The 27,619-nt window shown below is 46.0% G+C and overlaps 1 protein-coding gene across 1 annotated transcript; it reads left to right on the plus strand.

The window, feature by feature from the left end:
- LOC144137641 (uncharacterized protein KIAA0930 homolog) lies at window positions 1–27,619 on the plus strand. Its single transcript, XM_077669582.1, has 8 exons — window positions 1–197; window positions 4,979–5,130; window positions 7,318–7,497; window positions 11,578–11,679; window positions 13,365–13,625; window positions 18,719–18,869; window positions 21,772–21,885; window positions 22,427–27,619. The coding sequence occupies exons 1-8, from the start codon at window positions 2–4 to the stop codon at window positions 22,465–22,467; spliced, it is 1,197 nt and encodes a 398-aa protein (XP_077525708.1). The 5' UTR covers window position 1; the 3' UTR covers window positions 22,468–27,619.

Here is a 27,619-nt window from a genome sequence, read left to right on the forward strand (position 1 = left end):
AATGAGACCGATAAACCCGTCTTCACGCCGGCCAAAGCCGACCCGAACCGAAGACGAAAGGAGCCAAGCATTGGATGTTTCAAATGCGATGTCAGACGACGCTCGAGATGGGAAGTCCAACTCTGGCGTCATGTCGAGCGTGTTCGCCGAGATATCTCAGCTGCGCACGCGAGAAGCCACGAATATCACACCGTCCGGTAAGAACGGCCTTTGGACACCCTGTTGCATCTTGAGCGGCCGATTTCCTTGCATGGAAGTCCGCCCCTCCAAGCCGTGACTCACTGCAATCAAGCTGCCCGCGTATCCCGTGACACAGTGGCGAAACCAAACCGCGCTGCCCCTTCGAGGCTGCTCAAAAAAACTTCCGGGGTTTCGCTGCTTCGTTTGCACACCTCCTGTCTTTGTGGAGTTTCGCAGAGAGCGGTGCTGTGTACGGAAAGTAAGCGCCGTCAATAGAAGGCGCCATCAGAGGAGAAAGTTGTTTTGAAATGATTTGATCGGCGGATGGCGTTGTGCGAGTAGCGTCAGTGTTTCTTTTGTCCAAACTTGGTGTTTTTTTGTTTGTTTTGGCGCGCCTTATGGTGGTTTTCTTGGCGCGAAGGGACGCACGTGCAGATAGCGCGCGCAACGAAAGTGTGTTTTCGGGTAGTGCACGGAAATTTGCACATCAAATTTTCTGGGGTGGTTCACGCATTAATAGGGATGAATTTGATCAACGCGTGCTTTAAAGTTGCGAACTTGGTTTGCCTTTATATTTGTATGAATGTTAGTATACATTGTTTCTAATGTGGCAGAACTTTCGTTTCTCATTGTGTGGGCATAAAAAGCGGATGAGCTTAGCATATAAGTAATAAGTAGCTTATGACGCTGGCTGGGGCAACACCCAAATTCACGAGGTGAAATTTAGCTGGTAGCAAGCACGTGAGCAAAAGCGAAAGGTTGATGTTGGCGCGAACCATGGTTGGGGAATCGTTTTGTTTACGTTTTGTTGCCAACGCGTGGCCTCGAAGGGTTATCTTATCCCATGCTGTAAGTGGGCCATCTATGTGTTCTTTCCGCCTCTAGGTTGCAACCGGCTATCTCAACTCAATCCTCTCTCACATAAGCTGTTCCCGTTTGATCGGCAATGTTTGCGACCTAATCGGATATTTTCGGAAAGGACTGCACTCCCTGCTTATAATGCATGCACACCAAGTGCCATGGCATTCAATTCGCCGCCAATGCCTGACTGCCCATGTCAGTTTTGTTTGTGAGCGCTCCTTCAACGTTAGTGCTTTTCTTGCAATCTTCTGCGGTGGACAAGTTGGCTTCAATAAACAGTTTTGATGGTCAGTGCAGGTGACAACACAGCACAGAAAGCTGGCACGAGCGCTGTCAAACAACTGAATTTTTCGTGTGTGGTATTTAGAAAGAAGAAAGAAGCCTATCATCTACCATGCACACAAGGCATTTTGCGCAGCGCAAAGAAAATCCATGGAAGAACCAACCAGAAACTTTTCAAAAACTAAAAAAGGTGAAGTTATAAACTTATACATAAGAATTATCCAGAAAAGCAACCTCGGCCTTTGTAATAAAAAAAAAAAATGCTGACGATTACTACACTCCGTAATGCGAAATTTGTGCGCAGCACGAACTGCAGTCTTTTTGATCATGGCGCATAGCTGTTGTGTCTCGGGAAGTGATTGCGCTATCAGTGAACGCACGGAGGTGCGCGCTACTCCGCCATTATCTCGCAGCGCATTGCCGCCACAGAGCATGTTGTGTTTAAATCGTGTTTGAAGCTGTCACGCAAATATCACATGGTTCAGATAAGCCACGCAGCAAGGAGGACACCGAAGGACCATGTGCAGCACACAGGCGTGCTTGGCTTCTGCTCGCCATGCTGCCCTCCCCCTCGCACTTTCGCCACGTTTTCCTCCACCGTTTTCTTTCTGCCTTCGCGCGCTTAGTTAGACGCTGTCGCTGCTGCCAAAGGCACTAAAATTCGGTTGTTAGACAGCGCTCGTGTTCTCCGCCCAATTTCTGTCCTGTCTTGTCATCGGCATTGACCATCATGAATAACTTCCAACTTGTCCAATTTGCTACCCGGTCCCAGAACCTTGGACTACGGGACAATGTTCACCTTGAAACGGGTGGAAATAAACAATCTGAAGGCTGGGGCAGCCTTGAATTCCACTGCAATCCAGTGTGGCATCCCCGAATTCACACTACCAGTGGAAAAATACTTTTGACTAATTGTTATTCACGTATTTAGTATGCTCAAATTACTCCTGTAGGATGTCTCTAACACACTAAGGTCCACAACACATACTTTAGGTCACCTCTAGTCCGCTACAGCCATTGAGCTGTCGTGGTGTTGGATGTGCATGCTTGTCTTGTATCCCTGGTTTCTGTTCCCATATGGACACAAATTTTGCAATTTTTTTTTAACCTCAATTACTATACTTCAGTTCTCTTTGAGCCACCGTCCGTTTTTTCTGCCGTCTCAATTACGACATGTGATTTTCGGCCTACCGTGTCAACTAATTCTTTCGCACTAATAATGGACTGTCTTCATGTGATAAGGAGGCTGCGCTTATCAAGGCTGAAGGGGGCCATGAATGAGGATGAAATACAAGTTTGGTTCGTTTAGAAGACGCAAACTTTATACAAGCAATTGAGATATTAAAGAAAACTTATGTAGCGGTGGTAACTCCCTAGCCACATTCCGGTAATTTCTCTGCGACATCACAGAATCTTGTTTATGCGATTTTAGTTAGGCCTGTAAGACCCGTGCCACACGTACACGAAAAATGACATTAACTGCTTAATGCCTTAAGTTTTACTGCCATTAACTTGCTGCTACACGCAAAAACCCTTACTCCCACCTGTTTCCAATCCAATGTTCTGAATTCTTCTTGTAAACATGCTGTGAATAACATTGGGGAGATTGGGTCTCCTTGTCGGACGCCCTTCCTTATAGGTATTTTAATGCTCTCCTTATGGAGGGTGATGGTAGCTGTGGACCCATTGTAGATATTCTCTAGTATTTTTACATAATGCTCATCTACCCCCTGGTTCTGTAATGCCTGATTGACTGCTGAGGTTTCGACCGAGTCAAATGCTTTCTCATAATCTATGAAGGCTATATATAGCGGAGTAAGGGGGGAGTAAGGGTTAATGGAGAATACCTGAGTAACCTCAGATTTGCTGATGACGTTGCCTTGTTAAGCAACTCAGGGGAGGAATTGCAAAGCATGCTTACTGCACTGGACAAACAGAGTAGAACCGTGGGCCTGAAAATTAATATGCAGAAAACTAAAGTAATGATCAATAACCTCGGGACAGCACAGCGGTTTGAGATAGGTGGCAAGGCAGTGGAAGTGGTAAGTGAATATATCTACTTAGGCCAAGTTGTGACCCCGGATCCCAACCATGAGGCAAAGATAATTCGAAGGATAAAAATGGGGTGGAGTGCATTTGGCAGGCATTCTCAGATAATGAATGGCAGCCTACCATTTTCCTTAAGAAGAAAGTGTATGACAGCTGCATCTTACCAGTACTCACGTACGGGGCAGAAACCTGGAGGCTCACTAAGAGAGTTCAACTTAAATTGAGATCGACTCAGCGTGCAATGGAGCGGAAAATGATAGGTGTAACATTAAGGGACAAGAAGAGAGCGGAGTGGGTCAGGGAACAAACGTGTGTTAAGGACATATTAGTAGAAATTAAGAAGAAATGGACATGGGCAAGGCATGTAATGTGAAGGCAAGATAACCGTTGGTCATTATGGGTGACAGAGTGGATCCCTAGAGAAGGCAAGCGTGGCAGGGGACGGCAGAACGTTAGATGGGCAGATGAGATCAAGAAGTTTGCGGGGATAAATTGGTCGCAGTTAGCACAGGACCGGGGTAATTGGAGATCCATGGGAGAGGCCTTTGCCCTGCAGTGGGCGTAGATAGGCTGGTGATGATGATGATGATGATGACACACAAAAATTTAATGCCATTCGCTGTAATGTCATTTTCGGTCTAAGGAGTTCCGCACAACTCATTCGCCTTCACGAATGCCTTAAATGTGCCTATTCTCAAACGCGATGAGCACCAAATGAAACCAGTGAAACTCTCAGCACCAGAGTGTTGACGCAGAAACGTCTCTTAACTTCGAAATAACACATTTTTTTTGTGCACTCTTGGCTGCGAAGTTCTGAAGGAGACGAGGTTCACTAAAACAGCGGCAAAATGCAAAACATCGTGTCACTCGTTGTTCTGAATTTTTTCGGATTTGGCTGCTGCTGACAGGCGACGGCAGCTGCTGAAGCCACTGTTAGAAATGGCTTGCACCATTTTTTAGAAAGCTCTATTTCTCATAACTTTTTCTCTCACAAAAAACATTTTTAACCCTTGTACGACATTTTCCTCTACGTTAAAACTTCTGAAACTTGAGTGGAGTTCTCTTTTTCGTCATTATCACCATCATGCCTAACACATTTAATGCCTTCACCTTTTCGTGTGTAGCACAGCCTGCCCAAATAATGTCATTCGGTATACTAAGGCCTTAAACACTCAATGTCATTTTTCGTGTACGTGTGGCGCGGGTTGTTGATTGTACCACTTGAGTGCTAACGTGTGTTAACTCACTGATAGCTATGTTTTTAGGGCATGTCTATTAACAACGTCACTACTGCCCATATTACTACGTCACTGCAGCATGAAAGTTTAGTGCTCCAGTATTTCCTGCATTTTTCTTGTTATTGTGAAAAAAACATCTTTTGCGGCTGGAATGGAGCTGAAAGGGTTATCAAAGGCTAGTTCCATCAAACTGAGCAAAGCTGTACTAGGCCCCTTAATGGTTTTATAGTTCTGTTTCTGTGTAAACGTTGCTGTTGTGCAGTGTACTAGTAGATAAGCAGTGCCACAGGACGTTCAGCTGTTAGTAGTTGTCGTGGGTGGAGTCGCGATGCCTTGCCAAAAGTGACACCCAGAACTCCTCCACGCAGGCTTCGTCGTCGTGACAAGCGGGAGCTTCTGGATGGACATCTTCATCCGCCACTTCCTCTGCAACGAGTCTTCGGACCAGCACGATGACCTGGTGTTCTTTGTCAAGAAGACGGCGTCCAAGGTGGCTCGGCGCCACATACCCAGACTGGAGGTGAGAGCGGCAGCGAGCGATCGGCTCATTGTCGGATGGTGAAGATACCGCAAAGTTCCGAAAGAATACCCAACAGAATTTCAGAGATATGAGGGGGAAAATATCGGATGGGCGCTCTTTTGGGTCAGGTGCGAAAAAATACAGAAAGTGGCTCCGCACTGCCAACCTAAACTGCAGATATATCGAGAAAAAAATACCAGATGGGCAAACTTTCGGCTCAAGTGCGGAAAGGACAAATAAGTGACCGCATCAACACATGAATAGATGATTCGCGTTTGTTTTGTTCACTCATTGGCGCTAAATCCATCGATTTTAGGGGGTGGGAAATGTTTGGGGTCTTTTTAAGTAAATTAAATATTTCATCCTTAAAGCTGGGTAGGCGATGTTTTGAAGGTGGGCATTCGCTCGGAACTTTACAGAATGGTGCAAATGCTAAAATCAACTTTTCATCTATAAATTTATCTTGCACAGCATAAAAAAGACGGAACACAAACAGTAAGAATTAGACTTTTTACGCTGAGAATGTTAAATAAATCTTGACAAGTGGTGAATTTTAAGGATTTTTACGCGGTGCAAAATGAACGTTTTGGCTAGCCCAAATTTCTGCTTTGAGCAATAAATGCCTGTGCGTACCATAAAGATGAAAATATCCAGTTGTTGGAAAGTGTTAGACGAGAGTCATTAGACGATACTAGGAACACCACGATGGCGTCAGGCTGGTTATACATGCCTGTCGACTCATTCTGCCTTTGCAGCATCTTCCAATTGGCTTTGATTGTGCGTGGTCTGCAATAACGGGTTATCATCCTTCTTGTTTCTGTTTGCAAGCATTATGAAGTGCTTAGAAATTGTTGCTGTTTAGTTGGCACACCTACACCTGCAGAAACTCCCGGAAGATGCAGTTTGATTAAAGTATTTCTACACTGCAAGCGCAAGCGGTGGCAACGCTGGGTTGTCTTGTCTTCATCCAATCTTGTAGTGGCTTCCTTTCACTTCATTGCTCATGTGTAGGACGTCTCCTAGGACGTAGGCATGTAGGACGTAGGCATGTCAAAATTCACCGGGGTCTGATCGGCGTCACCGATCTGGCCCACTCCGTACTTTTTTTCCAGTCGCTTCTGGATAACAATGTGCTGGAATGCGACTAGCTTCTCCTCAAAGTCAGGAGGCAGCTTTTGGCGCACAGACGTCCACCATCGCAGGCTGAACCCAAAACGCTGCTGGCCTTGAACTGAGACCGCACAACGCTTTGAATGTATGCGGTTTCCCTCGCCTTCGTCTGAATTATGTCCACCAGCTCCGCCTTCCACCTTCTCTTTGCTGTTCGATAAAGTCAGAAACTTCTTTCTCCACCATGTGGGGTCAACCTTTCTTGGGTCCTATGGAGGCCATTTACTTTGAAGCGCAGTTGAAAAGTTTATTCCACTGCTTCCGCCATCGGCGCACGTTCTTCTCATCGACGCCGAAGTCATGTTGTGCTTGTAGGTTTGAAGTTCTCTTGGCCCCCAAGGCTTCACCTTCCACTTATAAAAGCCGCGGTGTAGTGGCACCGCCTCGTGGGTGCCATTGCACCACAAACACGGGCGCTTCTCGAGGCTTCATGGTGACGAATGCAAGCAAGCACAGAAAGCTGAGAGCTGGGTTCACAGTGTTCATACAAGCAAAATGGATCCTGCAAACCTGCAAGCTGCAAGCCTGTGACCGCAAGATGGCGTTGACTGTAAAGCAATGGCAGGAAAGCTGCATCCTCGGATCTAACGTGACTCCCGACTTTCATAAATGACTTTTTAAAAAAAAGTATCAGCCTAGATTCGAGTAAATACGGTACAGCTCAGATTTATCGGAATCTGTCAAAATTCGTCGTTCCTGTGGAGCATTGGCTAGCGGCATCGGCGGCATAACCAAAAGCATGTGAGCCCAGCTGTGAAAGAGCTTCAAAAATCCCTCCCGCAGTGGAGAAAAGAAACTCGAAACCAAAACTGCGAAATACCTCCTCTTTTACCCTTGGGATGGAGTTAGTCATCCAGAAGATCTCGGGGAGCGCCCAAATTTGTATTTGTATTTATCAGTAACATACTATCGATGGGAATAGGTGTGGTCACGAAAGTGTTAGTGAATGGACGGCACGACCTTTCAGACTGATGCAACAAGGCAACCTTTTCGTGTGACTGTTCCTCTGAATCCCAGACGAGCGTGCAGGTGTTTCGGCGCAACTCCAAGAAGCTGCCCATAGCGGACCTGGACCTGCACTGGGAGGAGACGGTGTACCTGAACCTGATTGTGCAGCATCTGGAGTACACCCTGACGGCTGCCGCCTGCCTCCGCACGGGCAGCCAGCACCTGCAGGTGCTCCGGCGGAGGTCGCAGGTGGGTTCTTTCTTCCCCTTCCCGGCCACAGCTTTTTACCGCTAATCTGTGCAGAGCTACTACCCTCCAGCGGTGGTCGATGTCTGTTTGTCAACACGTAGTGTCGGCATGGAAAATTTTCTGCTCCAAGAAACGTTTCTCTCCTCCTCCTCCTTTAGTTTCTCGTGAATGCTCTGTGGGTCTCAATCTAATGCAGGTATCTTGGAAACAATTATAGTACTGAAGTTGGCCACTAGGGTGACTCTAAGAGGTTGAAACGAAAGAAATGAGTGCTCTTGTATACAACAGCTGAATTAGTATGTGACACCTTGTCTAAACTCGTGAGGGATGACATTACTCGAACCAAAGCATCGAGTGCTTAGTAGCGTTAATGGAGGTTGTTCCAGGACCCCGTTCAACCCTTTCACTGCCTAGTTCTTTTTTATGGCTGGTCTTCACTACCTGCCGTTTTTTTTTTTTTTTTCAGTTTTTTTTTTTTTTCATGTTTATTATGTGGAAATTTTATGCTATAATGCACTGTGATTGATGCTCTGCGGGACATGTAAGCACTTCATTCAGGATTCTGTTATACAATAAAAAAGTTGTATGGAAAACAAACAAAAATAATACTTAACTAATTGCAAAAATAGTTATCTGCTAGTTAGTACGTCCGAGGGTTTGGAAACCTTTTAAGCATGATACTCTTCCAAACCAACGCACCATGCAAAATGGCAGCATTCAGCTGCCATTTTGCGTTGTGCGTTGGTTGCATGACTCGCCACGGCGGCTGTGCTGTTGAGATAAGACGAAGTGACGCGAATGAAGAAATATGTGCTCTATCTGTTGTCTAAACTTTACCTGACAGAATCTATGCCTTTGTCTTACTCTTCAATAGATGGCACAGCATGCTCAAAATAGTTTTTCTACAGTTGTCTCGAGAGTGCCAGGGAGTTCTGTAAAGATGCAACATGAGTATACTTGGGCGTGGTAGGGGTGTATGTGTGTAATTGCCCTAGTTGTCTCAGGGGTGGCAGTGAGTGGGTTAAAGACCAGGGACTTAACTCTTTCGTTACCACGGGAAATTGACCAATTTTGAGAGGTCTAACAAAATATTTTTTTTGAGCTATACATATTGGTTAGGCATACATTGCAGTGACATAAAATGCAGATTATTCCACGCGCTTTCCGACGACACCAGTTTTAATAATGTTTTCCTAAATAATGATTGCGAAAAAAATTATCGAATTCGAAATTTTTGTCCACGCGTGGAAGAAAATAAGAAAAAAGTAAGTTGTGTATAATAAACGACCAGGAGTAGAAAAAATTTAGAATATACATTTTGTAGGTAGACATTTCAAAAACCCGTCCTAGAAAGAAAAATTGAGTTGCGCCGTACAATTTGTCAGGTATAAAAGAAAATGTTAGCCCACGTGGTGCCCGTGCCATGTGGTGAAGCCCAACCACTATTTCAGATTTTGCTATTTTGGATGGTTCTCTAGAAGAAATCTGGTGGTTTCACATTATTAAAGGCCCAAATTAGCCTCCACGTGATGTAAAAATACCTTGTCAATGATTATGACCGGCACAACATTGAAGGCAAGCAAGCGATGTGAAAAAATCCGCTTGGAGTTGAGAACCAAACTCTTTGGTGGATGCTTGTTGACGTTCTGATGATCACTTATCAGTCAAAACTTTCATTTGCGGTTTATTATCATGTTCTGACTCACTATGGTAGCCCTGCTTGCAGGAATAAGGTACGATGCGCTAGAATCATGCCCAGCAAGCTTTCACCAAGCCGCCGTCGGGCTGTGAAGCAAGTTCAGCACTACGAGCCTACTACATGGCAGCGCCACCTAACAATTTTGGAAAGAAACAAATACAAGGTTGTTGGAGACTTTGTCAGAATAGATAGTACTACTAAGAAGCGACACTAGACCTCCGGAAATACCCTTGTGTGAAACCGAAACTGGCCGGTGAACAGCTGGCGGTGTTCAAGGCCAATTGAAAGCGTTTTCCTCGTCTGAACTCATACCCGACGACTTGGTGTTATCGTTTGACTTTCAGCGGAAGCTCTTATCGCAGAAGCAAGGCGTAGATAAAGTGGAAGCGCGAGCGGAATGCTTGTTTTGAGGAGCAGTAGCGGGCAACGGAGGCGCCATGGCAAATTAGCTTGTAGTTGGGCATCCTCCATGTAGTTGGGTAACTGCGTAGTAGCGCCAAACATGAATTTCGCAATGCAAAAACGAAATCGAAACTGCTGGAAACTGGTTGAAAATGGCAGGCACACTTGCTAGACATGCGGGGGACCATCAGAAATAAGCTTTGGGAGAATAAAGCTGCCCTTTGCCCAAACCAAAGATCATTAGTGAATAGCTGGGGCCATTTTCAAGTAATTATCACCTCTCAACGCTGTCAGATTACAAAGCTGACCGCATTATTTGGTATTTGACTTGCCAGGAGCCTTTTGACAAAAAAATATTATGGTAATGCAGCCTAACCACGATCTGCATCCTTTTTTCTCAAGTGCAGCAGCCACGCCCCCTTCCTCAAAAACACACGCACCTAAGCTCACAAAAAACGCCGTCAGAAATCTCAATGTCGCCGGAGCGGGAAAATTTCAACTGATTATAAAAGGGCAGTGCCTAGACTAACCACTGGCCGCATTAGGTGTATGAGAAACGACTACAACATGTTGAAAATAGGCAATATAAATCATCGATCACCGGTGATCGATTTAAATAGGCGTGGTAACGAAAGAGTTAAGTGAATGGTGGGATAAATGAATTACGGTGTGCACTTCCTATAACTATGTCGCGGGAACCGCGAAAATCCGCACTAAAAGTGGTACCGCACTGTGGGCCTGGTACGCTGTGGTACAGGGCTCATATGGGGATCGTACGCAGTGGTCACACGCCAAGTAGTGTGCAGATACACAAATGTACCAATGGTTCTGTTCGTTTTATTTTTTCTGGGGTACCATGTGTACGTCGGCGTTGCAAGCAGTTGATCCGTGTACTGTCGTCGGCTTTTATTAGAGGAGTGGCACTTTCTAAACTATTCTAGCATCTATTCCTGCACAACCTGTAAGCGAAACATTTATAACAACTGTGAATGGAATAAAACATGGGGATGCATTGTGTACCAATTTTCCAGTTGTTCTAATTGAGCCCCGTAGCGCACTGCTGTATATACTTATTTTCTTCTGTGGAAAAGCCACCGCCACTACCAGGTGGCGCCAGGTGTTTACTTGAAACTGCAGTGCACGGGGCCCATAAACATAACATGCGCGGAGCCAACCACATTGCAACCTACCTTTCAATCATCACTTGTTTATCATCACTCAAATGAAGGCCTCTTAAAAACAGAGGGGCTGTCTTTATTTCGTCTTTTTTTTCCACTTCAGCTGTTGCTGCTGCAGGGTCTCACAAGCGGCTGCACGGACTTACAAACCGCGAGTGCGGTTTTAACTCCCTTTGTGTTCATGTTTTGAGGGAGTACCACTGCGTTTCTTAGCATCTATGATTGGACGCTGTGGGACAATGTGACAAGAACGCAGGCGGGATTTTTTTTCACCCCACTTTGTGTTCGCGATGCTGAATACGGTTGCTTATCTACACGATGTTCTAATAGAGATGAGGTGGGTGTTGGGGAGGGGGGCTCGCTATCTTTCAATGTGCATCAAACCAAGGCAGCTGTGGTTATCACTTGAGTACAAACGGAACTCAAGCTGAGTGCAAACTTGAGTACAAACAGAACATGCGAACTAATGGGTGCCCTCTTTTTTTGTGTGTGTATGTTTTTTTTTTACGCGAATCTAAAACCATGCCACAGCTGCGCCGGTTGACCAGCAGGCCCGCCAGAAAACTGCACTATAAACGGTATTGCACCTCAGCCAACCGTATTTTAAACGACATGCTTATGCATTGAGTTCTATGGGAGTCACAACGGTGGTCACAAAACCCCGCGTTATATCTGGTCCCGAACTGTACGCGGTTACGTTATAAATGGTCTACGCTACTTGATAAGCAGTTCTAACTGCAGATTCACTCAGTGCTGTCGTGCCTGCAACAAGACTTGACGTGCCCTTCATTTGTGGTGCAGTCTGTGTATGCATCCCCGACACGTCACAGCATGGAGGACAAGGGGGACACGGAGGAGATGGCCTACCCGGACATATTCTTCGCCATTGACAACTACGAAGAGGTAATGTGTCACTATGCCCACGGGACGGGCATTTCTCCACACTGATTACAGTGCATCGCTTATCTGCTGTTTGCTATGTAGCATACCCTAAGGCCATCAGTTATGTTAACACAGGACTTTATCTAATCTTATCCTCTCTTTGTATTTGTCTGTGACCTAGTTCTGAAAAACATGGCCTGAACACTGCTGTGTGCATTTGCACACACACTTTTAACCTGTATGTGTCCTTATTTGTTCATGCGGCTACTTATAAAGTAGATGGCTATCGAGGACAGCGACTTTCTGGAGCTCCATTTAGATTTTCACGATAATGGCAACGTTGACAGCTCTTCAAGACTGCTCCTGAAAACACCACGCTAAGTGTGCAGTGATGTGCACTTCATGCTGAGTTGTTTAGCTTGGACAGGAAACACCCTTGCTACCTGTACACATAGTAAACTGGGAGATACAAAAATGCTTTTTCTTTAACTAGTGTGAGGGAGATTATAGGGAGATAGTGGGTTTATTTACGGATGGGGCATAAAGGCACAAGAGACGAGCAGGAGGGACAAGTGAGCTCAACACGCTCTAGAACCTTGCAAGGCTGCCATTGAAAGAGAGCGCCCTCTGCTTCCTTGCGCGGCATCTGGTGCGGACCCACACAGGGTGGAAATCCACCCTGTGTGGGTGGATTTCAATGTGGTTGGTGCACATCACAGTCCGTTCCATGTGCACAATGTACTTGCTACACTAGAAACTTTCTCAGCAGTTCATTAGGTGTGCGGTTGCTCTTATTTGTCCTTCCAAATCACCCCAGCACCTGTCAAACACGTCTCTCTTGGGAAACTGCAGCTTCCTTTCCGAAGTGTAACAGCTCGGAAAAAGAAATGCGGGACGAGGGACACAGAAGAAATTCACAAGACAGCGCGCCCATCTTGTGAATTTCTTCCGTGTCCCTCGTCATTTTTTTCATGCTGTTACAGTTCAAAATGCATACGGACCAACCCGCCCAACTTTCAATTCTATTGCGCCTTTCTTGCAAGCTAGTGTGTGCGTATTTGTTTACAGATGCTGCGCTACTCCTGTTTCCTACCCGGGTGTCCAGATAGGCTACCTCTCGGTCTGCCTGCCAGTTGAAAAAAATTAAAGCCGTTCCACTCAATGTGAATGCTGTTGGAAGTGCAGAGCAGTGATTCGCCATAATGGCCTGTAGCACCGTTATCCGCTCACTGCTGCCACCCAATGCAATTCAAGTTTCCCGCCTTAACAGTGCTCGCGTGACCCTGCCTGAAACTGCGCCAGCGGGAGTTCTGTTCTTTTTGTGCTCGCTTTTCCTCCCGCACATGCCAGCGTTGCACTCCCACTTTTTTAGCTTACTATTGCAAAACCAACCCAACGAGCATTCCTATAAATGAATGAGGGCGCTGCCAGTTAATTACGCATATTTTGCCTCAAATGTTCCTGCAGTTTTCTTTGCGCTAAACACCGGGGAGATGTATGACAAGCGCCAGTGGTGCATGAGTTTCGAACGCTCATGGCTATATAAACCGCTTGGCTTTCGAAGCCTCTGGGTTACGCCGTGACGACAGCCACTACGACGGAAGGCAGTGTGGCTCTGCTTGGGTCCAGCAAGTGAGCTACGACAACAAGGCGAGCCCCTAAAGTGCTCTGCACTTAAAACGCCCTTTTCCTGCCCCCTTGGTCAGGTCTTCCAGGGCCTGACGCTTCGTCCCGGTGAGCTTCTGTGTGTGGAGCTGTGCGCCCGGCGGCGGGACGGCCCCCAGTCCGCGCTGCTGTTCCTCGGGTGCGTGCCGCACGAGCCCCTGGCGCGCACCCTGGCACGTGTGGAGGCCGCCGCGACAACGACCTCCCGGGGAGGCCGCTGCCACTTTGTGGGCCTCAGGGGGCCCCAGGGGAGGGGCCAGGCACAGGTTGCTCTCCGGAGGACCGTCACCGCACAGTCGCAGGTACTGTCAAGAGCGGTTGGAAAAAAAAAAAAAATAGCATTGGGAAAAAAACTTTTTTTTTTTTCCAACCTAGGTAACATTGAAAAAAAAAAAAAAACAGAGCTTGTCTGGGGAAATTTGTTGTGATGTGCCCAATCTGCAGTGAGGGAAATGCTTTCTGAAATCAGTGATTTGACGTGAAATTGTGCAAATATTTTGAGAGCGGAAGCTCTGGTGGGACTTTTGTGATGCAGCTAAAACAATCATATTCTTTTCAGTGTAAATGAAAAAATTCATCTGACACTTTAGTCTCTTAAAGTGATTTCGAGGCGAAAGCCGGCGAATATCGAAGTCTTCTTCACTGTTACATTGTGTTTGTGGTGCCGTCACATTATCTGTTACGTGGCACGCATCCGGATAATTCTTGTTCCATCCTGGCATGATACAGGGTTAGTGCTGTAGTTATCACGCATGGTTGCGGCTCTTGGCGACCCAGGCTCAAATCTCATTAGAACGTGAATAAGTTTCTATGTATATTTTATTTACTTATTCTTGTTTTACAGTGGCCGTAATTTGGTTCCATTCATGTAGTCGTTAGCAACTACGGTCACTTTTTGCATTTGCTGAGACATCTAAGGCCGTATTTACTTGAATCTAATGCGCACATTTTTTCCAGAAAAATAGGTCCCAACATCACATGCGTGTTAAAATCGAGTGCGACTCAAAACTGCGGCACCGTATCGCCATCGACGTTTCAAGGTGGCTGCTTGACTACTGAACGCGTAGCCAGCGCTTCGTTTTCGGCGCATGTTTGCCTTTGTTGTCTGCGTAGTCTTTTTTTTGTGTTCTTATGTTCTTTCTGCCGTGGAATTTCCCACTGCAAAGACACGGCGGGCTCACCACGATGCGGCATTTAAGAAGAAAGTAATCTTGTGTGTGGAAATTGATGGGAATCAGGCCGCGTCACATGCGTCCAGTGTTCTGGAGACTTGCGTGCGGGACTGGCGTAAACAAAGAGAAAATTTTTGCAAGCAAGGCGACATGGAAACGGTTCAGCGGACCAAAGAGGCAGTGATATCCCCAAATAGAAGTCCCGCAGGCGGAGTACGTGCGGCAGCAGCGAGTGGCTCAGAGACTCGTAACGACAGAGCTGCGGGGGCAGCGATGGCGCTGCCCTGGACCGTCGTCGACATGGTGACTGTCTTGCCAGCAATAAATGGCACATTTCATTCCGTGCCACCTTTGGAATAAACCTTACTTGTTCCAAGTGAGAAAAAGTTGCAGTTTTGTATTAAATAATGAAAGTCTAGTGCACGTTCAATCGAGGACATAGCATTTTTTTCTTCGGACCATGAAAAACGGGTGCGCGTTATAATCGAGGCCGCGTTCGATTCAAGTAAATACAATATGTCATTTTTTTTATAGATCTGTGCGGAATCGTCTTTTTTTTTAATTTTTTATATTTTTCTGAAAAAAAAAACTTTTTTTTTTCACATTCCTCAAATTTTTATGAAAACCTACATCTCTAGTCACAGGTGGGAGGGGGGACACCACAGACACCTACTGTGGCCTCGAGGGGTTGGGGAGGGAGGGAGGAAGCAGTTGAGCCACAGGATATCGAGGTCTCTCCCTGTTCCACTCACGCGAGTTGGGAGAGACATTGCAATCCCTGTTGTGTGTTTTTAAAGACGATAGTTTTGACTCGGCCTACTCAAACGCAGAAGCTTCGCGATGTCTGTCTGCCCATCGATTCAGCTGCCTGGACGAAGTTGGAACGAATTCTTGAGCAGGACGTTTATATAGGCAAAACATTTTCAGTCTAGTAAATCTAAAAAGATGCCCCACATAACAAAGAGATAATATTAGGCTTACGTGAAAAAGAACGTCAATACATAACTGGTGTTTGCAGTGTTCTTTTAGTTAAGCCGGTGTGTTCTTAATTTTTGCGAGGGCAAATTAAAACATGTGCATTGAAAAAATGCTTTAGCCACAAAATGCAGACAAGGTTGGCACCCAAGTCTCGCACTCTTGGCTCTAGCGCTGTAGTCCCAACAGTCCCAACAGGTGGCGCCAGCAGTGGCAAAATTGAACTCTGCAAACCTCCAATGGCTGCTTGCCAATGGGTGGACAGAGACACGAGGGGAACAATGGGAGAAGTGGGCAACATTTAGGCAAAATTCGAAGCAATGTGAGATGATGCGCGGCCACTCTTTTATTTACCTATCTATTTTTATGCATTTTTTTTCTAGCAGCCAGGCAGACGCGTTGGGGAATTCTCACACAATGTCTACTCCAACTGTGAAAATCAATAATTTTTAGAGAGAAATGATTCATTTTAGAAAAATAAAGAATCAAGCACATATTTCAGTCTTAAAAAAATTGAAAAAATTGATAGACTCACGCTTTACCATCTGCATTGATTTGCAGCTTGCAGCTAGTGCACTGCAATCGGCGATGATCTCTTGTCTCCAAACTTGCACTCACTTAAACTGCTCTGGCATGCAGTTGTTGCTTTCCTCCTTGCAATATTAAGACGGAGTAAATTTGTCCATGTAGTAGACGCTGCTTTACCCTGAAATTCGGATGCGGGTTTGGGGGTGCCTTTGTTATGTGAACTGAAACCTTGCCCGCTATTCTTGTCAGTTTGATATTGGTCTCGCACCTGGCTTTTCACATGCTTGCCGGAAAATGTAAACCTCATGCTACTATATGTACTGAATGAAGTTGCGAAAATGCCACAATGGGTGGCCTCAAGCAAGCACCATTGCATGACTGATCAAATTAGAGAAAATGTGTCAGAACTGAAATGGTGTTTACTGTGCTTTGGAGCTTGCTGTTAAAACATAAGCCTTTGCTATGTTTGGACTTTATGGATATAGAATAATGTATTATATAAAAAAAAATGGTATTCGCACATGCATGTGTTGATGTACCTGTGACAGGTCATTCGCACGATCATCAAACAGCAGTGGGCCCTAGATGCAGCCTTGAGGTGCACTTTGTGATCAGAAATTTGTCGTCTCCATGCGTAATAACCAAGATTAAAGCTGGGGTGCCGCTGGTGTTTGGGATCTTGCACATTCTGTAAATCTTTATTGGTCCCATCTCCACTGTTGCTTGCTGCAACCACGACTGTTCTGTTGTGAAGCCTAGGTTCTGAACTTGAGTTTGTGCATTGGGCAGCATGAACTTGTTTGCTCTTAACTGGACTACTTACTTGAGTCTACTGCAGTATTAACGAGGACACTGGTTGCGCACACCACAGAAACATGGTTGAGCAAAGCAATAAGGAGCTCCTGTTGCATGTCATTCCCTCTTTTATGCAAGTGGATGTAACGATAAAGTTGTATTTCTGCAGAAGTATTAGCTAAATGCCTATGCTTCTGTCGGGGCTAGCTGAAAAGGCGTGTGCCACCATCTTGTGGCAGCAACGATGGCGATGCTGGGGGACATGCTGTTTCCAAGTGATTGTGGGATGGGCACTTCCAGTGCGATGTGAAAGCTTGACTAAACTTGGTGATAGGCTCCTCACCGCTCCTAAACCGACGTAAAAAGAGACTGAACCACTCATATTTACAAAAAGCATGTGTAGAACAGATCTAAGGGAAGATTTTTATAATGACAAAGTCTGAAAAAAAAAAAAAAAAAGAAGAAAGGGAAAGGTAGAATTGCGGAGCCTCAAACCCAGGATGTAAGTGTTTGAAGCCACGACGCTGCCTGCTAGGCCACTAGGCTGTCCCGCTAGGCCGCTGGGCCGTGAAGGCCGAACACCTAAGCCCGTTTTAGCAGTTGATCAAGAAGATTTCAGCAGTGTTTTAAGGCTAACCAACCAGTAGATGGCACAAAGTGTAACAGAAAGTGCCTAGTGTTGGGCCAGAGCTCCCAGCCCAAATTCGCTGCACAGGGCGTCGCGCTGCCGACAGCGGGGCCGATTCGCGCCTCGACCAAACCGCCCGCGGCAGACATGCCCAAACTTGGAAGATGCCGCAGAGTTGCCTCTCCATTCTCCTTCGCAACGGCTGGGCCGAATCATGCCTCAGACGAACGGCCCGCGGTAGACACGCTGCTACATGCCTGGAGACGGCGCCGCTGAGACGGCACCGCCTTCCCTTTCCCCGTCGTGGCGGCTCAGCTGACGCAATCGCTTCGCCTCCATTCGTCGGATTCAAACTTCTCGTGGCTGCAACGGACTCCTGGGGGTATAAAACCTGCCCGGAAGCACAGTGAGCACGGCACTTTTCGGAGGCACCGAGTGGAGACATGCTGTCGCCTTTGTGCGAGCCATGTAATGCTGTTGGTACCCTTGCATATACTGAATTGTTATGTAGGCAAAGACGACGCAGCTGTCTTGAAGAAAAAAACAAGTTTATTGGAGCAAACTTGCGCTCCCCTAACAACTCAAAGAATACACAGGCGGCGAAATAGCAGTCAACAAAGTGACGTGCGTAGACTGGTGTTGGCGATTAGAATGCCGCGGCATCTGCTCAGCGGGAATTTATCACTCGGCGCGAGGGTTTCTGGAATAGTTGAATTGTATCCAGAACACTGTAGATCAACGAAGATTATTTTAGGCTGTTCACATTCGTTCGGAACGCTCTCCCTATCAGAAGAGATAACACATGCGGCACAGAAAGAAAGAAACGGAACACGCGCCTCCCTTGGCACAGAGGCAACAGCGATAACACAGGCCGGCGCAGCCGGGCGGTAAAAGCAAAACGCAAATAAGCAAACCCAATGCATGGTTCGCGGCAGTATATAAATGTTGCTTCAACTCTTCGTCGGCTCAAGAACTTCATCGCTCTGCTCTGCGCCGCGTCGATAGTGGACGGAGCAAGGCAACGTCGCTACACTGGTGACTGCGCTCGGATGGCCAGTCGCCACAGTGGTGACAGCGCTGGGATGGCTGATTCCAAACAGTAGCCTGCACTAGCATGGAAACTGAATGTCGCGATGCGGTGCTGTCACTAAAAGGGTTTCGGCTTGTTTATCGGACATTAATACACGTAACCTGCACCTTTGTCCAGAAAACTGACTGCATGCTAGAACTATGCGATTGTTGTAAACCACTTGGCACTGACTGGTTCCATTTACTCTGACTGCTTCCCTCTTCCCAGGAGTGGCCCTGTGGCCCCTGGCGCCGCAGTTCAGAGCCCGGCCTGGCGCCTGCCCCAAACCCGGGACCACTGCACCGGTGTCGCTCTGAGAGGCAGGGCATCGACCAGTGTGGCACTGGAGAAGAGCTGGAGGCTGACGACCTCCGCGATGGTACGTCATTTTCCTCTCTGGAAAACAAAAGAAAGCAATTTCGATAACGTTCGGACTTTTCTCACAGGGGCCATGAAGATAAAATACAACCTCATTCAGTTTGAAAGAACTAGGCTTTGGTGACCCACTCAGCTCCCTTCAAGCCACAAAAAACGTTTCTTTAACTGAAAAAAATGTAAGGACCATAGGAAAACTTTAAAATTTTGTGCTACAGTTGCGGAATATAGGCAGGAGTGTTGAAATATGGGTGAGCACTAAAAGCACGTTATCAACTAGAGGCCACACTACGATTGCCCAGTCATGTTTCTTGGTGGTGGCTTAGGTTGGTGGCCGCGAACTGCCCAAATAAGATTCTATGACATCTGGAGAAATCGCCTATTCTAGAGATATTCTAGCCTATTCTGGAAAATTGACATCTAGAGAAGTTGACATTTAGAGAAATAGAAAGAGAGAAGTGGCTGGGGAGTTGCTGGTGCTTCACCTGTTTGTTTTCCTTAATGCCTCCATTACTCATGTGAAGTTTGCAGTAAAAAAAGTTACAGCAGTTCCACTAATGTGAAAGCTATAAAGTGCGGAAGCAGTGATTCACCAGAGGGGCTGCGTCGCCGTTCTCTACTTTTTTGGGACCACGCCTCACGCTGATCCCCACCCTGTCTCACTCTTCTCTTGATGAATTGAACAGAGGTTTGTTCAATGCAATTCAATTTTCCCGCCTTCGCAGTGTTCACGCGCCTTCTCCTGGGACAGCCTGCATCCCTTTTCTTTATCTTGTGGTTCTTGTTCTGCCCGAAGCAGCAAGAGTTCGAGTTCTGTTATTTTTCTGCTTGCTTTCATCTCGTTTTTTTTTTCTTCCGTGGCCACTTTTTTTGCGTACTATCGTTACAATCAACCCAACAGGCACTCCTAACTAAATGGACATGGGGACTGCCTAGGTTGAGTACATCTATTTTGCCTCAAACGTACCTACAGTTTTCTTTGCACTGAATAATGGCGACATGTACGACCAGTGCCAGCACTTCCTGGAGTTTCAAACAGTTCTGCCTATTTAAACCTTTAGTTCAAGCATCCCCTTAACCTTTGGCCGGCTGAATCGAGGGGCAAGTGGGTATGTCTTCAAAGCCTCTGTTTGGGTGCATGACGCCACGGGACTGAGGTGGCTAGATTCTGTGACCGTGGACAAGCTACGGCGACAAGCAGGGCCCCTAAAGTGCTCCACACTTAAAAAAAAATTGGTGCAGCCTGCACGAGTGGTGTAAGACTGTAGAAACAGCGGAGCTGGGGGTTGATCTAGCTTCTTCTAGTTCTGCGATGTTTTACTAGGCTTTGCTAAGTTTTGTTGGGTTTTACGATGTTCTTGATAGACGAGGCTAAGTATTAAAGTGTTGAAGGGTGAGGTCAAGTTTAGCCGGATTTTACTAGGCCGTTCCGGTCAGTCCCCCACACTGGCAGCGGATCCCTGGGGGGAAGAAGCTAGGTCGACCCCCGCTTTGCTGTTTCTCTAGCCTTGCACTACTAGTGCATGCTGCACCAATTTTCCTTTTATTGCGTTTTAGTAGTCCAAGAAAGACTGTCACCTTTAATCGCAACAGTATGGATTTCGAGCTGGATTTTCTTGTGTGACGCAAATAACAGAATTAACTCACAATGTTGCTGGTGCATTGGATCAAGGTTTCTCAGTGAACTGCATATTTCTTGATTTAGCAAAAGTGTTTGACGTTGTTTCTTACTCACTTCTCTTTATGCTAAGAGAAGCACTGTCATAACATTAGCTTTCTAGTAAAAACATGTAGGTAATTATGTAAACAAATTCCTTTTTAACTCGCAACATGCTAGTGACCCCCTACTCACCATCGTCCCCCTACTCACGATGAAGCTATCTTCCTCACTCTAGTCGCTTGCCACTTCACATTTGTTGTCAGCCCACAGTGCATCGTCTTCTGTGCCGTCATGGTACTAAAAAACTTCTATTCCCACACCGGGAAAGTTCCCTTCTTTGGGCCCATGAAACACCCGGCGATCCCCGTTCATCGCCCGTAGCGTACATGCACTGCGTCAGCACTGAAGTGCCACCCAGCAGTGCGGTTTCCATGTGCATCAGCAATGTGCGTGTGCTCCACCGCCTTCAGTTTAAAACTGGCTGTGTAGCTCATGTACTGGCCCATCGTACACCAAGCACCAGGACTATTAAAAAAGGTCGGAACACAGCTGAACAAAACCATGGAATGTAATGGCGAAGTTGCGGAACAGCACAGAGCAGGGAAGGAGTGTGGATTACATTTGGTGCTTTGTTTGCACGCTGCAGCGCTTTCATGGCGCTGTACGCAAGGAGGTTTGTTTTGTGTTCAGCAGGTGGGGCTCCACAAGTGCGCAATTTTCAAATTGTGAGGCACGGCATTCGCGCTCATGCGAGTCTTTGGCTACTGTTGAGATATCTTTTTGTTAGAATGCATTTTTAGCGTTTCTGTGCGTACTGTGGCGTGAGATCAAGTTACTGTGATAGTCTAAGGCATCAGCAACCGTGCTGAGATAAAAATAAGGTGACAAGAAAGTAAATTCTCAAGAAGAAAAGGGGGGTAGGGGGAAGGGTCATTACACGAATGGGTTCATTGTGCATATAAATACAGTAGTAAGGTGTGCGCATAAGCATATGCCCCTTGTGATCACACTCGACCAGGCGCGAAATCAGGCTTCACTGCTATAATACCCTATCCGCGATGTAGCACCTTTTACAGGTGGAGTTTTTTTTTCTTTTTTGCTAACGCCGCCAGACCAAGCTCTAGCTTAAACAGCTCCGCTGTTAAAATGGCATCATTGTTGTAAGGACAGAGCAGTCTTTCTAACGAGCCAAGCTTGTATTTTGTCTTCGTGGCCCCTTCAACAACGCTTAGTTGTACGCGTGCAGCCCTGGGTGATGACGACCAGCCAGGCGCGACATCCGTTGGTGGAAGCAGAAACGAGGGACTCCTGGACACCATGCTGACCTACGTGGCACTCCCCTGGCATCACATAGTGGCTGGTGAGTGCACCCCAGTGGTACAATAGGGGGGGTGCTTGTATAAGCTTCGGACACTGTGTCTGTGGCCTTACCACTGTGTTGACTTGTTGTGGTGTACGGGTCGAATGTTTTGCAGCACTGCTCAAGCTGAGCCCTGACGAGTGTCGCATTGTTTAAATGTAAGGTAGTACTAGTAGTTGTGTTGCTTCGTGAACTTGTTAGAAGCAGCGCCTTACCAAACAAGCAAACGGACTTTATTGGGCTCCTTGTTTTTGATGCAGCTAAGAGAGAGAAGACTTTATCTTGTTTATAGAAATATGTGATTGTGCGGGGGGAAATTAAAACATTTTTCCGAACTAAATACCGCCATCAAATTAATTTTTCCTACGATTTCTCACACAACAAACAAAGCTTGCACTGAAAACGGCATGAGATACTTGCAAAGGTAAAAGGAAACTACTGGGAAAGGATGCATATGACTATGGACAGCTGAACAAATGGCGAAAAAATTGTTCAGATAAAACAGGAAAGTGACCAACCGGTGCTCTCCTTCATGTTTCAGACCTGCTGGACATCCGGCGGGAGCCTCTGCTGGTATTCTAGCGGACTGGCAGATCAGCTGGAGTACGGAGTGCACCGCAGAGATGATGATGTTTCCTGGACTTCTTCGCTGGATCAATCCACAGGATAAACTCAGCTGGCGAGGAAGAGAGCAGTGTCAATCAGCAGGCTGGCTGCTGATAAAGCTGGGAGATAGGAAATGATCATGATAATGAAGTTGACTGCCTTGCCACATTGTTGCAAATACCTCTTTGCGTGCGTGGTACAGCTCACAGCCACGGCAATGAGTTAGTAAGCAAATCATGCCACAAATCGTGGGGCATAGATGGCTTTGTTTTTCTATTCTGCATTTCATTTTACTTCGTTCTTTTTTTGTAATTTTTTTCGCAGTGCCAGTGTAGGTCATGCTGTAGGGTGTGTGTGCTTCGTGCAGAAATGTGTTTGACAAAACATGTTAACTTCAGGTAATATCAGTGTTGAAGCCGCAGTTGCAAGAACTGTTACCCCTGAGTGCGACATTGTTGCACAGTGCCCTCTTTAGCAGGCCTTGTCCCCACTGTTTCTGGGAGAGGCTGCTTGCAAAAATAAAAAGAATGGATGCTTTATTTTTTGAAAACGTCAACATTATGAAAAAAAATTTATACTGGAATGAACCACCCTATATTTGTTGGCTGTTTTTACAGCTTAAATTGTTGTAAAGATGTTAGATGTGTCACTGTAGCGCTGAGCAAACAGACTAGCCTGTGCTTCCTATGCAGCAAAAAAAAAAAAAAACAAGTTAAAGGGACACTAAAGGGTGGAAACAGGTTGGCCTGTATTGGTAGATTAAGGCGCCGGGAATCGAAATTGACCATTCTCGCAACTCTCAGTTGTTTAATAAGGCGGAAAATGCCTGAAACGTGAAAATGGGTGCCGACGCCCTGCACGCTTTCAGGTACTACGTTTTGTGATGTCACAATATTTGTGCACTGAGGAAGCTGATTCAAGAAGTATATGTGCCTTTCCTAAAATAAACAGTTCCGAAGTGGTTTAGCATGTGAAATAAATGTAAATCAAAGCTTTCTGCGAGCTTACGTAATTGAAAAAATGCAGTTAAGAGATTTTACACACTGCGAGACAGGCTGCTTCCCTCACGCTCGTCAGCCATCATGCGTTCAGTTTCGTTTTAAAAAAGCATTGGTGCGCAATTAGCGAAGTCAGCAACTTACCACGGTGAACGCCCAAACTTTCTGCACGCAATATCTCCGGCAGGAAGCTGCCGAGGGACAAGATGCACTGCAGGCATTTACGTGACCTGACCCGCCTGAACTTCGAATCCGTTCTTCGCACGCGGATGTCGCTATCGGCAAGGCTTGCCCGCGTCCTGTTCGAACCTTATCGTCCGTGAAACGTTAAGGCGGGCGACAAGATGGTTAGGGTACTTACTGCAGGGGGTTATCTGACCGATTGGAACTTGTGCTCTTCAGCTCGTTGACAAGTAATCTGCTCATCGTGTGCGCATAGCTTTACCCTTGTTATGTTTGGGCCAAGCGGAGCCGCTTTGAAGTTCAGCCATTTGGCTATGAAGATTACTCGAGAAAGCTGCAAGAAGCGAGCGTGTATTTCACGCCAGGTTGGCACGTCGCGTGAGAGAAGAGAATATGAGGTGGACGTGAGGGAAGTCTGGGTGTCTGGTGTGGGCGGGCACAATGGCCGCTGGAGCGGGCAAAAACCTTTTTTGTTCAGTCCGTGGCAAATAATAAAAGAGAAAGCCAGCCTCCACGGTCGAAGAAACGTTCTTGGTGGTCGGCCATAGCTTGGTGATGAAAAGCTACTGTTGCCAGACTGCACCAATGCCTCGCTCCTATGTTGTGACGTGATGTCCACGTCGTAAAAAATTGAAAGGAAAGCGGGTCAGAGAAATGCCAGCTTTATTTGCGGTATCCTTAGGAAATAATGCATCATTGCTGGTCAAACAAAAACTGAGAGTGCTACGAAACGAATGATCTTTCAGTTAAAACAAAATTTCATTCAGCCTTTAGTGTCCCTTTAAGCAGAGTTTTGAGTTACCTAATGACCAAAATGCATGGCACAAAGGTGTACATTAGAAACATTTAGTACACTCATTCATGAATGAACAACTTTTTTTTGTAGCGGCAAATTTTATTGTCCAGGCAGAACAATATATTGACTCAGCGGTTCTTGGAGCACAGGCACCTCAAGGGACAGTGTGTTTGGAACTGTGCATTAGGTCCAAATTTGTATACATGTTACCAGATGTACTTGTGTAAATGCTGCACTTTCTTTTTTCGCAATTTTACTGTGGTATGGCCTTTACACAAGGACAGAGAGGAATACCACTCTGTGGTCACTATGCAGAAAAGCTTTTAAAGTGACTATTACGGCAGGATAGGCAGCTCCGGCTCTAGTTGCATTTTAATCATCATCAGTACCACTGTTGCTGCTGTTAGGCTTGGCTTATCAACACACTTTTCGTGTGTGTGTTGCAAACACCTCATTCGTGCGTTGCAGATGCCTGTTTAAAAGTTCAGCCTGACCACTAATGTAGGGCAGCAAACGCATTGTTCTGTGGCCTTGGTGGCAGCAATGCTAACAAATTTTTTCTTCCTAAATTATCCAAAATCAAAGTTACTTTACTTATGAAACTTCCTTGAAAAGGCAGTTTGCTACTTTCGAGCTATGCGGTTTGAAATTGGGTTTCACTGCATCCCTGCATGGTGATGTTTCAAGAACTTTCACTGCTGAGATATTTAGTTCGATGTCGCCATCAATCCATGGGGAGCGAACAAAAATGTGTGGACGACCTCAGTGATTACTTTGGAATAGGGGGAAAACAAAAAACTTTGAGTAAACTACTATTCTCAGTTGAGTACGAGTTAACCATGTTCTGCTGAAAACGAGGCCAGAAGTGTGTTCCAGTTGTGACTTTTTCCCGGTTGAAAACACTTGAGGGGGAAGAGCTGTTGAAGCTTGAAACTGCACTGCGCAGTGTTTGTAGTTGGGCCTCGTGTGCTGTGAGCTGTACCTCGCATGCAAACAGGAGCACAAGATACAATGTGTCATGAGTTACAGCAGTGAATTACTGTTTCGTTGAACAATAGTTCCTTTCTTCTAGTCATTCTGGAATTGAAGGGCCTGTAGCTGCAGGTCAGCTGCTTGAGAGGACCTTTTGAACGAAAAAACTATTCGCCCTTGGCCAGTGAGAATGGAGGGAACGAGTCCAGCAGCTGAGAGGTGGCTGGAGTACTCGTCCTCTCGAAATAGCATTTTATTCAGGGAACAGAATGTATTTTTTGTTGTTGCTCCTAAAGTCATGTTGTCATTTATAATATATTATATGTATAGCTTGCATAGCCCTTTGTCATGTTTACAAGTTGCACGCACTGTACATCACATGGAGTCGTTGCACCAGCATACCCTTTGGAGCACTGGCTTAAGCAGAAGGGATGCTTCGAACATGTTTTATCCGCTGGGTTTATTACTGAGGGGTTCCGTGGGGTAAACTTAATGCAAACTGTGCCATGTAGCTTGCCATTGATCGTGAATTGGCTGCGGCATTATTGATTCACTGTTGTCGTACCCGGTACAAGCAAAAAGCAATGCAGTTGTTGTCTCCCATTCTTTGTTATAGATTTTTGTTTTGTGAAGTGCTCATTCAGTGTCGAGCTTGAGCTCTCGACGTTTGCTAGGGAAAATAATTGTTTCTTGAATGGTGGTTGGCATCGGTGGAGAGAAGAACAAAAATGCTGTGTGATGTTACGTAGCTTCCCCCAACAAAAAAAGGCGACGTTATGCTTTATTCTGTGTTAGAGCGATTACTGAATGAAATGTTTTTGCACTGCCTCCTGAGCAGAGTTTCAGTTGTAAATACAGTAGAACCCCAATTATACGGCTTTCTCGGGTTTGTGGAAAAGCGTCGTAAAATGCGGGTGCCGTCGAATTTGAAGAACAACAATTACGCCCGTAAATACAGTTTCGCACGGCGCATTTGCAAGAAACTTCAGTTTAAGCGACAAACTAAATACTTTGTAGGGATTGGAAATCCAAATCACTAAGAGAAGTAAGTGCGAAAAGATCAGAGCAGTGCAGGTTCCAATCACGCTGTATTAAGACAAACCTTGTACCGCAGTCCACTGCCGCGATTTCCACTAGGTAGTGCGAATAATGGCACACACGATCACGATGAACACATGTGGAAGCCTAAGTCTGTCAGTGTAACCTCGTTGGCTATTCACTGCTGAGTGGGGGAAAGGAACAGCAGCTGCATACTGCCCCCGCAACCGCTGCACAATAAAAAGGGACGCCAGCGAAGGGAGGGGGAAAGCGATTTTGCAGAGGAACGGGTGGCGGCTTGAGGGGAGAAAAATGAAAGATGGGACGGAGAAGAAAGCTATGCACGGCAGAACCAATTAACCGGGTTCAAGGTCCGATGAACAGGATTGCGACACTTTCATTTCGTTCACCAGTTGGTTGCACGCTTTTCCGGGTTCTTCGGATAATGCATGTCAGGCGTGAAATCACGTCAGTTAATCGAGGTTTTTAATGCATTTTTTCTACGGGGACTTTGCCAAGACTCGACTAGTTCATTGTTGTCATAAAACCTGCATTGTCGTAAAACCCAGGGACGTATAACTGGGGTTCCACTGTACAACTTGCATCGCATATTTTTGATGTGAAGGGGTTTTGAAAGTCCCCATGTTCTGATCTCCAACAGAAACAAAATGTAACCGTAATTTCTTTAGTGATTCTAGAGTTCACCTTCAATCCTGGCACCCTCCATAATGTCCGAGCTGTAGTTTTAAGTCCAAATGACGTTGTTGCTGGGGCTACCGTGTGTGTGTTCTGCTGCATTGCAACTTGAGTGTATGTACAGTGACCAGGTATCGCTGCTGTCTAGGCATCGCACATCACTTGTACTGCTTTGTTCTAATGCACTCCACAGTGTTACACGCGAAATATTTACACGTGTGATTCACTCGTAAAACTATTGGCCGCATTCAAGTGTTGCAGAGTAAAAAAGTAGTCTGTTTTCTGTTTGTAGGGTCAAAAGGCATGGCAAGTGATTTTCTTTTCAGCCAGAAATTTACAAAGGCATAGAAATGTGTGATGCCCCGAGAACTTCTGAAAGACTTGGACTCAAGAACCAAATTTATATGGTCATAATAAAAACGAGCCATCCTTGCTGCGTTGTTAA

Source organism: Haemaphysalis longicornis, unplaced genomic scaffold (assembly GCF_048455015.1).
Source record: "Haemaphysalis longicornis isolate Haplotype H1 unplaced genomic scaffold, Haemaphysalis longicornis Haplotype H1 scaffold_43, whole genome shotgun sequence".
In the NCBI taxonomy this organism is placed as follows: domain Eukaryota; kingdom Metazoa; phylum Arthropoda; class Arachnida; order Ixodida; family Ixodidae; genus Haemaphysalis; species Haemaphysalis longicornis.

Excerpts from the sequence above, each read along its gene's own strand:
- LOC144137641 (XM_077669582.1), top strand. The coding sequence starts at position 2 with ATGAGACCGATAAACCCGTCTTCACGCCGGCCAAAGCCGACCCGAACC. Across the intron at positions 5,131-7,317 it reads GCCACATACCCAGACTGGAG|ACGAGCGTGCAGGTGTTTCG; the intron begins GTGAGAGCGGCA and ends TCTGAATCCCAG. Across the intron at positions 7,498-11,577 it reads TGCTCCGGCGGAGGTCGCAG|TCTGTGTATGCATCCCCGAC; the intron begins GTGGGTTCTTTC and ends TTTGTGGTGCAG.